The sequence below is a fragment of the Oncorhynchus keta genome, chromosome 5 (assembly GCF_023373465.1).
Source record: "Oncorhynchus keta strain PuntledgeMale-10-30-2019 chromosome 5, Oket_V2, whole genome shotgun sequence".
NCBI lineage: Eukaryota > Metazoa > Chordata > Actinopteri > Salmoniformes > Salmonidae > Oncorhynchus > Oncorhynchus keta.
In genome coordinates, this window is record NC_068425.1 from 4,569,151 (window position 1) to 4,582,914 (window position 13,764).

The 13,764-nt window shown below is 40.8% G+C and overlaps 1 protein-coding gene across 1 annotated transcript; it reads right to left on the bottom strand.

Moving 5' to 3' along the window:
- Window positions 1-659: 659 nt before the first annotated feature.
- On the bottom strand, window positions 660-13,526 carry LOC118384348 (kinetochore-associated protein DSN1 homolog). The gene is made up of 11 exons (XM_035770797.2): window positions 13,391-13,526; window positions 13,045-13,075; window positions 12,561-12,864; window positions 12,207-12,280; window positions 11,983-12,055; window positions 9,247-9,334; window positions 8,849-8,899; window positions 8,708-8,779; window positions 5,682-5,829; window positions 3,452-3,539; window positions 660-2,743 (listed from the first exon to the last, which is right to left on the bottom strand). Exons 1-11 carry the CDS (start codon window positions 13,471-13,473, stop codon window positions 2,649-2,651), a joined length of 1,107 nt encoding a protein of 368 aa, XP_035626690.1. The 5' UTR covers window positions 13,474-13,526; the 3' UTR covers window positions 660-2,648.
- Window positions 13,527-13,764: the final 238 nt, after the last annotated feature.

A 13,764-nucleotide genomic window follows, 5' to 3' on the forward strand; every position in this document is an offset into this window, starting at 1 on the left:
GGGGTAATTTATTGGACTTGGCTAAGTGTCAGATTGACACAATTGTAATTCGTGGTGTATGTTTTCTTTACTGTCAAGATCCCCTCAACCCTGAACTGTCAGTCGATTGAATTACCACCACGCTCCATCCATTGATCAAATCAATGACTGACTCATACAGTAACTGGGACCAATATTGAAGTATCTTATAATTAGTCTACTAAAAATTGGTCAAATTGGAACAAATCACACCAACAAACAGGCCACTAATAAACAGAACGTGTTCAGAAACATCCCATGAAACATCCTCTTATGTCTTTTAGTGTGAGAAATATATACAGAACAGATTGAATACAAACGTCCATTTTTTTCTGCAAACGTGGACGATTTTGCTGCAGTTTATCACTCAGATGAGAGAGCAGCTCCGCTAGATGAGTTGGGAGACTGAATAGACATGGAGAGAAGGCTGACTGCTGTGCTGGAATAATAGGTGTGCACACCACGAAGGGGAGTGCACGGGACAAAACTGGCGGTGGATTCTGCTGACGCTCGGTGCATCCCTCTTCCACAGTCTATGCCTAATCAATCTGAAGTTAGAGAAGGGAGAGGGGGTAGATTTCATAAAGACCTGGCCTAACAGGGAGAGAAACATTTTTATAGCACCGACAGGCATTTACACATCAAAAGTAGGACCAGGCATATTACGGGTCACAAAAAAACATTCACGTTCAACCCAGTTTATTTGAATACATTTTTGGTCCATTTGCAAACTCTATATTGTAAGACTAATGTAAAGCAGTGATGTCAAATCTAAAGAAAGTATACATGATCAATAACTAATGTGCTAATCCATATTTTGTATCTAGTTCTCTACTATATTTCTCTTTTTAGATCCTGTTCTGTGAATGTGTTTCTTCAGTACCTGAATACGTGACTTGACTTCTTTCAATTTGTAAGCAGGAGATGCCCTCTCTCTCATTCCACAAGCACCCAGCCTTATTTCCATCCAAATAAGAATCGATCCCTTGCCGTGCACCACCCTCCCTCCATGACTCTCCCGCGCTCACGACCCCACTTTTCTCCCTCTGTCCTCTCTCACCATGCACCCCCCAATGCAAGAACAGCCCACAGAAAATACATGTTTGTAATACAGCAATAAATAAGACCAAATATCATGGTGATTTGAGTCAGTAGGTGCAGGACACCTTTCCTATTTGGGCAGAATTTGAGCCCGTCTAATTCCTTTCACACAGTTTCTTAAAAAAGACATCCCACTGTTCATGCAAATGTAACTATTGACTGTTAAAGTTATCTGAGGATTTATTCCTCATCGACGTCAGGGCAACATTCAATTGTTCATGTTTCTCCTGGTAAGAGGCACAACCATATAGCATGAAATACGGTGAGAAGATTTAAGAGGTGATAGTGAGTGAATGATATTGAAAAAGGGGAGAAAAAAAGGGAGGGGGGGGGTTATGAAATACTTGGCATAATGTCAGGCCTTCGTTCTGCATCAGTAACCTGGTGAAAGGAGAGGGAGGGAATCACTGTGAGGTGGGGGAGGGGCTTCCTCCCTGATGGACAGGAGAAGGGACAGAGGAAGACAGCAGTGCCAGAGGAGAGAAAAAAGGACCGAATCTCTGGCCAAAACAGAAAAGATTACAGGATAAGAAAGGGACATTATAATACATAAGATACAAGGTTGTGTTGTGAGAACTAACAAGTTGTGTGTGTAGAGAGAATTTGTCCCCTTGTTACACACTGAAACCAATAATGTTTCAAAGGAGTTGGGTTGGAATAACATTTCACACTTCAATGGTCAGAAAGTAAAAGACAAATTCAGATAATTGCTGTTAATAATGTAAAAATCATTCACATTTTTTTTTACATGAATATACAGGAAAATAAAGGAAAGCTGGTATCGTGCAAATTAGCCCCAAAAGACATCCACTGCAGGTGAATATTTTCTACATCTTTTACTATAGGTGAATATTCATAAACTGCTTAAATAAAAGGTGAGATCGCCCTCTGGTGGCCAACAGCATACGTTTTGTAGGGAGAGTGGGGTGTCCGTCCCAAATGGCACCCTGTAACCTATATAAAAGTAATACTTTTGACCAAGGGCCCATAGCACTCTGGTACAAATTAGTGCACTATATAAGGAATAGGGTGCCATAGTATAGTGGTGGAATAGAATTAGAATAGATAGGTTATAGCCGAAATAATCAACATACATCCCATGAAGAAAGATACCAGAGACTATTATTTACAAACAACCACACAAGGCACCAACGATAACAGCTAACTTAGAGAGCCATGGGTACAGAGTGAAGACCCATAAATACAGAAAACACAGAAAAAGTCAGACTGATCTTTCTATTGGTCATTCATTGAGTGAACCTGGACGAGACGAAAGGTCACAATACAGTCATATCTATTAAAGGTGTGCTTTGTCTTGCTTGTACAAAGCCAGAATTCAGTCTGCTTAGTTCTTTTTTTTGCCATGAAAAATCTAGTATGGTTGTACCGTGATTCTGTATTGTGACAACCCTAAGACAGAGGTACTAGGATGATGCGTTGGTTGATACAGAGGGTGGGGGTCCTGCCAGTAGATCCCTGACTGGGTCAGAGGAGTGATTCTGTATTGTGACAACCCTAAGACAGAGGTACTAGGATGATGCGTTGGTTGATACAGAGGGTGGGGGTCCTGCCAGTAGATCCCTGACTGGGTCAGAAGAGAGTTCCTGGAATCCCACATCAGTCGCTGATGGTGGGGAAGAGATAGAAGTACACACTTAATACATGATCACAACAAATACATTTTAAAAACACATTGAGTATATTCAAACACAATTTTATTATTTTAAAAGGGGAGGTGCAGTTAACTTAATTTTCCTGTTTATAAATATTTCCACATTGAGGTCAACAGTGACATTTTTTAAATTATGATAATGCACTTTTTGTAAGAGCTATTTGAAAGAAAATTCCTGGAATTTCAGCCCGTTCAGGTGGGATGGAACTTTTGGCACACATCATCACATGGTGACCTGCTTATAAAAGACCAATGACTGGTCATCCGGGTAGGCTCTAGACCATCCTCTCAGGACTCTGCATGCAACTACATTGAAATTTGCTTCCTAACGACCACCTGACCAGACTGAACATTTCAACGGCTAAAGAAGGCTCTGGGAATTAAATGATCCAAATATAATTGTTATTTTTCATTAAATAAGTGATTTATTAGACATTTAGTGATTTAAAAATAAGACTGCATGGGGTCTTTAATAAGTCAAGAAAAGTGTTAAGCTGGGAGAAAACATTTTGAAACAGATTGAAAGGTACTACCTAAATAGCAAAAAATAATAATAAATATATATATAAAATAAAAAGGTTTTGCAAACATTCTACCCTACTGAACACAACCCCGAGAACCACTACATCCATTCATCCACCCAGACAGACATATCCTTACCCAATCTGCAGCTTGTCTCCTTCACCAGTAGCTGAGACTGTTCGAATATAGACTGCAGCTCCCTGACCATCTTACACTGGGTGTCCATCTATGGAGGAAGATAATGTTTTTTTATTACGTGTAGAGCTAGTAAACCACAATTTAAGAGGGTGATGTGAGCTTTTCACAACTCAAACTGTAATAAAACTCCAGCCTTCGATATGCGCCCATCTCCAACAAAAGCCAGTGTAAGTAAGAATGTGTTCTAAACTGACTTGCCTAGTTTATTTTAAAGGACAAGAAGAAGAGACTTGCTTGAGCCAAGAAACACGAGCAATGGACCAGTTGAAATCTGTCCAAATTTGAGATTGTTGGTTATTTTACCAAGAAGGAGAGTGATGCATCAGATGACCTGGTCTCCACAAATCACCTGACCTCAACCCAATTGAGATGGTTTGGGATGAGTTGGACCGCAGAGTGAAGGAAAAACAGCCAACAAGTGCTCAGCATATGTGGGAACTCCTTCAAGGCTGTTTGGAAAAGCATTCCAGGTGAAGCTGGTTGTGAGAATGCCAAGAGTGCACAGAGCTGTCATCAAGGCAAAGGGTGGCTCCTTTGAATAATCTAAATATATTTGGATTTGTTTAACACTTTTTTTGGTTACTACATGATTCCATAGTTTTGATGTCTTTACTATTATTCTACAATGTAGAAAAAAGTAAAAATACAGAAAAACCCACGAATGAGTAGGTGTCCAAACTTTTGACTTGTACTGTACATTCAAGTGTTTTAAAATGAGGCTTTCTACATTCTGATTATTTTATATTGTTCAATCAAACTTTGAATAAAGTGACTGGGCACTTTGAATACAGTATTGTTTGACATGACAACGAGGGGTTAATGTGACAGGGTAGGAACCAAAATATTGGTCAGCGTTTCTCAGGGGACACTAATTAGATGTTACATTACAAGTCCTCTTACTTGATGTAACTAAAATATGAATGCCTTGCCTATTCCTCTCAGATTTAGAATATACTGTTGTACAAGGAGACATATTTCACCGGACGTATAAATGTAAATGGTAGTGAGAGGAAGCCCACTTGCCGGCAGTGGGAGAGGATGGAACGGGATAGATTGAGTGACATTCTGCAAACACTCATTAATGAAACATTTGATTTCAATAGTTTTCTGTTCCCAAAACAATCATCTGTTATGAACAGATGAGACTAAGTTTTGTAGACTTTACCCTTTGCAAAAGTCTTTTTAAATATTTAAATCACGTTTAGGAGTGCAAAGGCAAATTTAGTTACTGTACACGCACACTTCAGAGTAGGCGTTCCCTAACGGAAATATGCAGATATATATTAGAACGCACCAACAGGATCTTGCTTCCTTGTGCTTGGCTCTGCCCACTAAGACTAATTTGTTCTCATTGGAAACGACAGGCTGTGGGTCCATCTTGGTTTAGTTGTAAAAATCTTTGGTATCAGGCTGTATTAGCTAGCTAGTGACTCATGGTAGAGCAAAATCTGCTTTCCTTGAGTGAAAATGAGCTGGGTGTGTGGGGAAGGAGAGAGAAGACGAGTAGCAAATGGAGTAAACTATAAAAACAGACATTACACAGAGGAGTGATTTAACATTTAAACAAACCAAACATTAAAATACTGTTACACAAAGATAAACTAAAAGACACAAACCGGTCTGTGCAGCAATACCAGTATACAGTAAAATAGAGTAATACCACCCAGCCCTTGCTCAGGCTATTAATGGACAATTTATGTTAGATTAATTCACACCCACAAGGGTGTGATAAATATTGGGGGGGGAAAATGTTGCTCTACCCTGAAGGCAAGTACAGACACTGTTCAGACACATTAGCTGTCAAAAAAAAACATATTGCATTGAGCTACAATGTGTGCACTGTAGCTAACATCTTTTACTTTCTGAGCATTTTACACAGAACACCGAGGGGTGAATCCTAACTTCCACTTCAGTCACATTTAGAATTATTTGTAGTCTTCTATTGACATAAATGCATGACTAAGTGAAAATGTGACTTAGATGGATGTTAAGATTTGCCCAATAGAACATTTTAAACTCCACAGGCCTTTTTCCTGGACACAAAAAGCCAAATACCAGACTATAAAACTATTTCAACACAGATTCTCCAATGAGCTTGCTTTTAGTCTAGGACTAATCTGTGTCCAAGAAACCGTCCCCAGGTGGTATAATACTAGTTTGTCCGTCTTACCACCATGTCCATAGTGGACAGTACGGGCTGCTGTCTGCAGAGCAGGCTGTGGTAATCAGGTTTGTTCTGGATGAGCTGGCTCTGTGAGGACTGGGCCAGGCAGCTAGGGTCTAATGTCACCCCAGTCTCCTGGCACTGCTCCACTCGCCTGCAAAGGGAAAGGAGGTAGTATATCGACACATTTACACGAACCAAAAACCACGGCCCTAAAATGGTCTGTAGACAACTCTTGTATCGTTATCATGCCATGCTGTACAATGAACAAGCATTGGGAGCAGATCGGCTTTAATATTGCAGATAGACTGTAGCTTCCATCAATGTAATTGTCTGCTTCATTTACAATCCCCGTATATTTTTTGTACCAGTCAAAAGTTGACACCTAATCATTCAAAAGGTTCTATATTTTTTACTATTTTCTACATTGTAGAATAATAGTCAAGACAAAACTATGAAATCCTGTAGTAACCACAAAAGTGTCAAATCAAAATATATTTTAGAATCCTCAAAGTAGTCACCCTTTGCCTTGATGACAGCTTTGCACACTCTTGGCATTCTCTCAACCAGCTTTGCCTGAAATGCTTTTCCAACAGTCTTGAAGGAGTTCTCACATATGCTGCGCACTTGTTGCCTGCTTTTTCCTTCATTCTGCGGTCCAACACACCCCAAACCATCTTAATTGGATTAAGTTGGGTGATTGTGAAGGCCAGATCATCTGATGCAGCACTCCATCACTCTCCTTCTTGGACTAATAGCTCTTACACAGCCTGGAGGTGTGTTGGGCCATTGTCCTGTTGAAAAACAAATGATAGTGGGACTAAGCCCAAACCAGATGGGATGGTGAATCGCTGCAGAATGCTGTGGTAGCCATGCTGGTTAAGTGTGCCTTGAATTCTAAATACGTCAGACCGTGTCACCAGCAAAGCACCATCACACCTTCTCCTCCATGCTTCACGGTGGGAACCACACATGCAGAGATCATCCGTTCCACTACTCTGCATCTCACAAAGACATGGCAGTTGGAACCAAACATCTCGAATTTGGACTCATCAGACCAAAGGACAGATTTCCACCGGTCTAATGTCCATTGTGCGTGTTTCTTGCCCCAAGCAAGTCTCCTTTTCTTATTGGTGTCCTTTAGTAGTGGTTTCTTTACAGCAATTCAACCACGAATGCCTGATTCACACGGTCTCCTCTGAGCAGTTGATGTTGAGATGTGTCTGTTACTTGAACTCTGTGAAGCATTTATTTGGGCTGCAATTTGAGGCTGGTAATTCAATTGAACTTATACTCTGCATCAGAGGTAACTGTGTCTTCCTTTTCTGTGGCGGTCCTCTTGAGAGCCTGTCATCATAGCCCTTGATGGTTTTTGCGACTGCACTTGAAACTTTCAAAGTTGCTGAAATTTTCCACATACATTCATGTCTTCAAGTCATGATGGACTGTCATTTCTCTTTCCTTATTTGAGCTTTTCTTGCCATAATATGGACTTGGTCTTTTACCAAAATAGGGCCATCTTGTGTATACCACCCCTACCCTTGTCAAAACGCAACTGATTGGCTGAAATGCATTAAGGAGGAAAGAAATTACAGAAATTAACTTCTAACAAGGCATACCTGTTAATTGAAATGCATTCCAGGTGACTACCTCATGAAGCTGGTTGAGAGAATGCCAAGAGTGTGCAATGTGAGTCATGACCAGCCTTTCAAAGCACTTCATGGCTACCGACGTGAGTGCCATGGGGCGGTAATCATTTAGGGAGGTTACCTTCGCTTCCTTGGACACAGGGACTATGGAAACACTGCAATTAGCTGCATGTGTGACATAACTCCACCAGTCCTATTTATGATTTAATTTACAAAGATGTTTATTATCAATTATTATATTTGAGTTTAACCCCAATATTAGTTCTGTCTTTTCTGGTGGATTAAACTGAAATTGCACATTTTCTATGGCTCATTTAAACAAATAATGATATTGGAGATTATTTCCTTTTCAAATGACCAAAAGTGAGGTAATGGGAAAAGGCCATTCTTGAACATGGGGTGAGACATTCTTACTAATTTGCTAGAGAACCAGTTCGGATTTATGTATAACTTTTGGATGACTGACGCCTTCAGAGAGAGGTCTAATGCTTTAATATTTCATCACTTCTGCCCTCCGAATTCATATTCATTATATAAATAGGCCCTTTTACATTTTGTCTGGCTTGCCGTTCCAAATCAAATATATATTTTTTTGCCCATATAATAAAAACAGGTCGCTAGGTGTAGGCAAGACCATAAGCAAATAGGTCAACTGTGATATGACTAGAGTTAATCAGGGTTATTTTTCCAGGAATAGACAGGTGTTATCCTTCCCATGGTAGCAAGATCTAATCTATTTTTGCTAACTTTCTATTGAAAGTTATTGGAGTGAAATCATTTATTTCTTTCGGGATATGTATACCGAGTATGTCCACATCAACCATCAGACAGATTTTATTGGTAAACTACATGGTAAAGTAAAAGTTGACTTTTTTTATGATCCAATATGTAATATAGTAAACTTATCATTTGGTTGTAATCAAAAGAGGTTCGAAAAATTATCTAGATCTTCTATGAGGCTGTGGAGAGATCCAAATTGTGGATTTGAAAGAAAACACGAATCATCAGCGTATAAATGACACCTTCGTGTTCAAGCCCTGGATTACTAACCCCTTAATATCACTGTTGTATCTGATTAACAGCTATCATTTCGATGGCAATAATAAGGAGATATGCCGATAGTGGACAACCTGGTTTTACTCCTATTATCTACTGTTCTACACATAGGGTTTCTGTACATAACGTTAAGCCATTTTATAAAAGATTCTCCAAATATTCCAGGCATTTATATTTTAAAACTCCAGTCATACTTTATTAAAGGCCTTTTCAAAGTCAACTATGAATACCAGGCACATGAAGACAAATCACTTTATTGACAACCCAAAACTTGGGAGCTTGGGGAGTGCAGAACGAGAGTGAACGAGTGCGTGTGAATGTGCTCACCTGGCCAATTCTTCAGCTTTACTCCGATGCTTGTCTAACAGGGAGTCCCAAGATGCACTCTCAGCCTGCAGCCTGAATCACAATCACAATTGTTATTCATTGCGCACGTGCACACACACACACACACGGAGAATCAGTTACCTGTGTATAGCCTTCCTGGTCTGCTCCAAGGTGTTCTGCATTGCAGTGTCACTAGCGAGAAAGAGACAATCAAAAGGGATTCATAAAAGATGACTGAATGAATACAGAAAGGCCTGAACTAGAAATAAAGGTCAATAGAGAAGAATGACAGTCCTTTTTCTTTTGGGCTGTGCCGATACCAGAATTGCAATCATTTTCTCCATGTCAAAAATGAAAACCCGAAGCAGGCCAAACTCTTTGTTCCTTTAAAAACCTGTTATATGTAAAATAAAATGTATGTAAAATAACATATGCTGTGGGGGGGGGGGGTAAATAGACTGCTCAGGAAAAAAGTAAGTAGGTATGCTTAAGGACATTAAGCCTGTGAACAAAATGAAATTGACTAGAGACAGCATTACTTGGCTGTGCTTGTGGGAGGTTGTTGACACTGTGGCTCACTGCGTAGGTCTTTGGCCAGGCAACACCAGCCCTTCTGTACATCCTCCACTGAGACAGGGAAGAGAAAGGCAGTAATGAATGATAACACTATTAGACAACTCTAACCGTGCATTCGGAAAGTATTCAGACCCTGACTTTTTCCACATTGTTACATTACAGTCTTATTCTAAAATAGGTTAAATAGTTTACCCCGCCCACATCAAGCTATACACAATACCCCATAATGACAGAGCAAAAACAGGTTTGTCGAAATTAGTGATGCACCGATGACAATGTTTGGCCGATATTTTCCTTGCCCACCCAAAAAAAAGAAACCGATAATCAAAATGTTTGCGGCCTTAAAGCATTCTAGTACAGTTAAATAGCAACATACACACGCAGCAGTCTAAGGCATTGCATCTTAGTGCAAGAGGCGTCACTACAGTCCCTGGTTCGAATCCAGGCTGGATCACATCCAGCTGTGATTGGGAGACCAGTTTCTACTGGTCATAGTTTTCAGGCGGGTTCCATTTGTGCTCGCTAGCTACGCCAGAAGTTGCAGTCCAACAAATAATGCTGTGTTACCAACACATTATTGTAAACACATTGTTCGTGGCTGGTGTTTGCAGACTTCTTTGTACAGCTTTGACAGTGTTAATTGACGTGTCTTTTTGGACACGCAACGACCTAAACAGCGTTCCATAGTATGTTGTGAAGCTAATAGCAGTGACACAATTCCATTATCTTGGCATTAACGGATTTCGGCTCGAGTCGTCTTGCTGAAATTTTCTTACCATTTCAAATGATTGCTCAACTTGTTGACTGCAAGATCCACACAGCAGATATTGTGGGCTACGTTAGGAATGCTGTGTTGCATGTGTATTTTACGTGGCGTTATTACGTTATATAGGTATGCAAGTCAGCTTTGACATCGGTTTTGCACAAACTAGACAGACATCGAGCCGATACCGACGTTGGCATTTTTAGATAATCTCGGGCAATTCCGATATATTGTGCATCCCAAATAGAAATGTTTGCATTATTTTTTTTAAGTATCACATTTGCATAAGTATTCAGACCCTTCACTCAGTACTTTGTTGAAGCACCTTTGTCAAAAATTACAGCCTCAAGTCTTCTTGGGTATGACGCTACAAGCTTGTCACGTGTATTTGGGGAGTTTCCCCCATTCTTCTCTGCAGATCCACTCAAGCTCCATCAGGTTGGATGGGGAGCGTTGCTGTCCAGCTATTTTCAGGTCTCTCCAGAGATGTTAGATCGGGTTCAAGTCCAGGCTCTGCCTGGGCCACTCAAGGGCAGAGAGACTTGTTCCGAAGCCACTCCTGCGTTGCCTTGGCAGTGTGCTTAGAGTCGTTGTCCTATTGGAAGGTGAACCTTCACCCCAGTCTGAAGTCCTGAGCGCTCTGGAGCAGGTTTTCATCAAGGATCTCACTGTACTTTGCTCCATTAATCTTTCCCCTTGATCCTGAATAGTTTCCCAGTCCCTGCAGATGAAAAACATCCCCACAGTATGATGCTGCCACCAACATGCTGGTGCCAGGTGGAATCCAGAAGTGACACATGGCATTCAGCTGTCAGAGCAGCTCACAGATTACTGAACCTGTACATAGCCCACCTATAATTTAGCCCAAACAACTACCTCTTTCCCTACTGTATTTATTTTTATTTGTTTTGTTCCTTTGCACCCCATTATTTTTATTTCTACTTTGCACATTCTTCCACTGCATATCTACCATTCCAGTGTTTTACTTGCTATATTGTATTTACTTTGCCACCATGGCCTTTTTATTGCCTTTACCTCCCTTCTCAACTCATTTGCTCACATCGTATATGGACTTGTTTCTACTGTATTGACTATGTTTATTTTACTCCATGTGTAACTCTGTGTCGTTGTATGTGTCGAACTGCTTTGCTTTATCTTGGCCAGGTCGCAATTGTAAATGAGAACTTGTTCTCAACTTGCCTACCTGGTTAAATAAAGGTGAAAAAAATATTTTTAAAATTCAGGCCTTTGCTCATAGCAAAGTGTCTGAATACCTATGTAAATACGGTATGTTTTTTGTAAATTTGCAAACATTTCTACAAACCTGGTTTCACTGTCATTATGGGGTATTGTGTGTAGATTAAAAAATACATGTAATACATTTTAGAATAAGGCTGTAACATAATAAAATGTGTTAAAGGGGAAGGGATCTGAATACTTAACAAATGCACTCTATGCCTAGTGCACTGCACTCAACTTATTTAACTAGGCAAGTCAGTTAACATCAAATTCTTATTTACAATGACGGCCTACCATAAGGCAAATACCTCCTGCGGGTACGGGGGAATATAGAACAATACACACATCACGACAAGAGACACTACATAAAGAGAGACAGACAACAACGTAGCATGGCAGCAACACATGATTAAGCATGGTAGCAACACAAAACATGGTACAAACATTAATTGGGCACAGACAACAGCACAAAATGCAAGAAGGTAGAGACAACAATACATCACACAAATCAGTCACAACTGTCAGTAAGAGTGTCCATCATTGAGTCTTTGAATGAAGAAGTGGAGAAAAACGGCTGGCTTCATTCAAAATACAGCACCGAACCAGTAGGGGGGTAAACATTGGATGTTTTCTTTTTGCTAGATGTTACAATCCAAAACAACTACTTATCTGACAGACGTACAAGAATCCTACCAACCTTGTGTCTGAAGTGACTCTAAACTGCCGTTGGGTGTCATGCTCAGTGAGTCTTGTAACTTCTCAACTGCCAGCTGGAGACAAAGAGGAGAGAGATGGGACACACAGAAAGTGAGTTAAATTGTCAGCCAGGATCACATAGATGTTGTAATAATCTACAGGTTGAAGTTAGCCTGACCTTCAAAAACACACACCCCCTTGCGAATTGTAATCACTTAAACATACCCTCATAGAAGCCTCCATCAGTTTCTCCAGCCTCTCCTCCTCGGGTAGGGATTGGCTGATAGACCTGCATAGAGCTGGATGAGAGGCATTTAGCTTAGCGCGTTTACAGGTATTTTGAGAGTTTTTTGTAAATCACTAGGCCCCAATTGTGCCTCCTTTCCTTACTGCCATTCATTGTTGTTTAGGGTCAACCTGGGATAGGTAGTTGACTCTATCCATAGCTCGGAAAGAGTATATGTTTTACGGCTCAAGAAGATTACCCTCTATCCAACTGGATGCTCTGACTAGTGTCACCCATCCCAGACACCAAAACCAATGTTGTTGACATTGAAAAATACAAGTTTCGGGTCTCACTCTGGGAGGTGTTGGAGAGGGCAGGGAGAGAGCGTCGGCCCCTGGTCGACCTCCTCCAGGATTTCCTTTGCGTGCTGCTGGGGCTCAACGACCGACCCTCTGTTAGAACACCCCCCTCAGGGTCCCTTCCCTGCCCCTCTCCTCCAGAACACGGCTCCATCTGTACCTCTGTTGTTTCTGACATATGTGTGGTGGTGGAGGAAGGAGTGTGTCTGCGGGGAGATTTGGGGTGAGGAGCTGCTGGGCTTGGACTCCCAGGGCAAACTCTTTTAAGTCCCTGCTGAGGGATTTCTTCTTGGTGGACCTTGATCAACAGACAAAATGTGAGTGGGCTTTAAGATCATTCCTATGTTATCGTCAATGGTATGCTAACTTCGTCAGCAAGCTATCATTTTAGTAAGGTTATATTATGTATATTATATTGTCCCTTATGTGCAACCAAATCTGCCTAGACCACAACACAATCAGCTGTTGAGTGTCTTACCATCTTCTGGTGTTCAGCAGAGTGGTCGCAGCTGCGGGTGACATCAATGAAAGAGAGAGAAAAATCAACACAACCACTGAGCATAGTTGATGCTGAAATGGCTAGTTAGCCACGTTGATACACAGCTAACACTAGGACTACTTTAAAATTGGCGTATTGTCTGTGTTAGCTACTAGCTAACAACGTTAGTAGCCAACGTTAGCCGGGCAGTGAGGTCGGAGGTTAACGTTAGGAAGATACTCATTTAATGGAAAACCCAATACGAGCCCCTGAGATAGGACGCCAATTCTTCACAGTGAACTTCAGAAAAACTTTCAGTAACGTTATTAACTAAAAAGATACAAACCTTTCCGATTGCTCTCCAGAATTAATATCCGCCATTTTCTTTTTAAAAATCTGCCCGCGCACAAACAAAATCGCCCCTCCCATGTACAGATATGCATGTCGGGAAATGTAGCATTGAGCGACGTGGCCCCCTATGAACATATTTGGACTACTTAGGATCTAGCTACCATTTCTCTGCATGAACCGTCCCTTAAGCTGTTTTTTTGGGGGACGAGTTGGGGTCTCCTCCTCTCAAGATAACAACCTAATGGTTACCATAATTCAGCTTTTGAAAAAAAAAAAAAAGTTTTTTAGCACGGTTTGGCACCAAATGAAATCTGAGGTGGCTCCATGTTATTATACTGAACACGAATATAAACGCAAAAAGGAAATCAG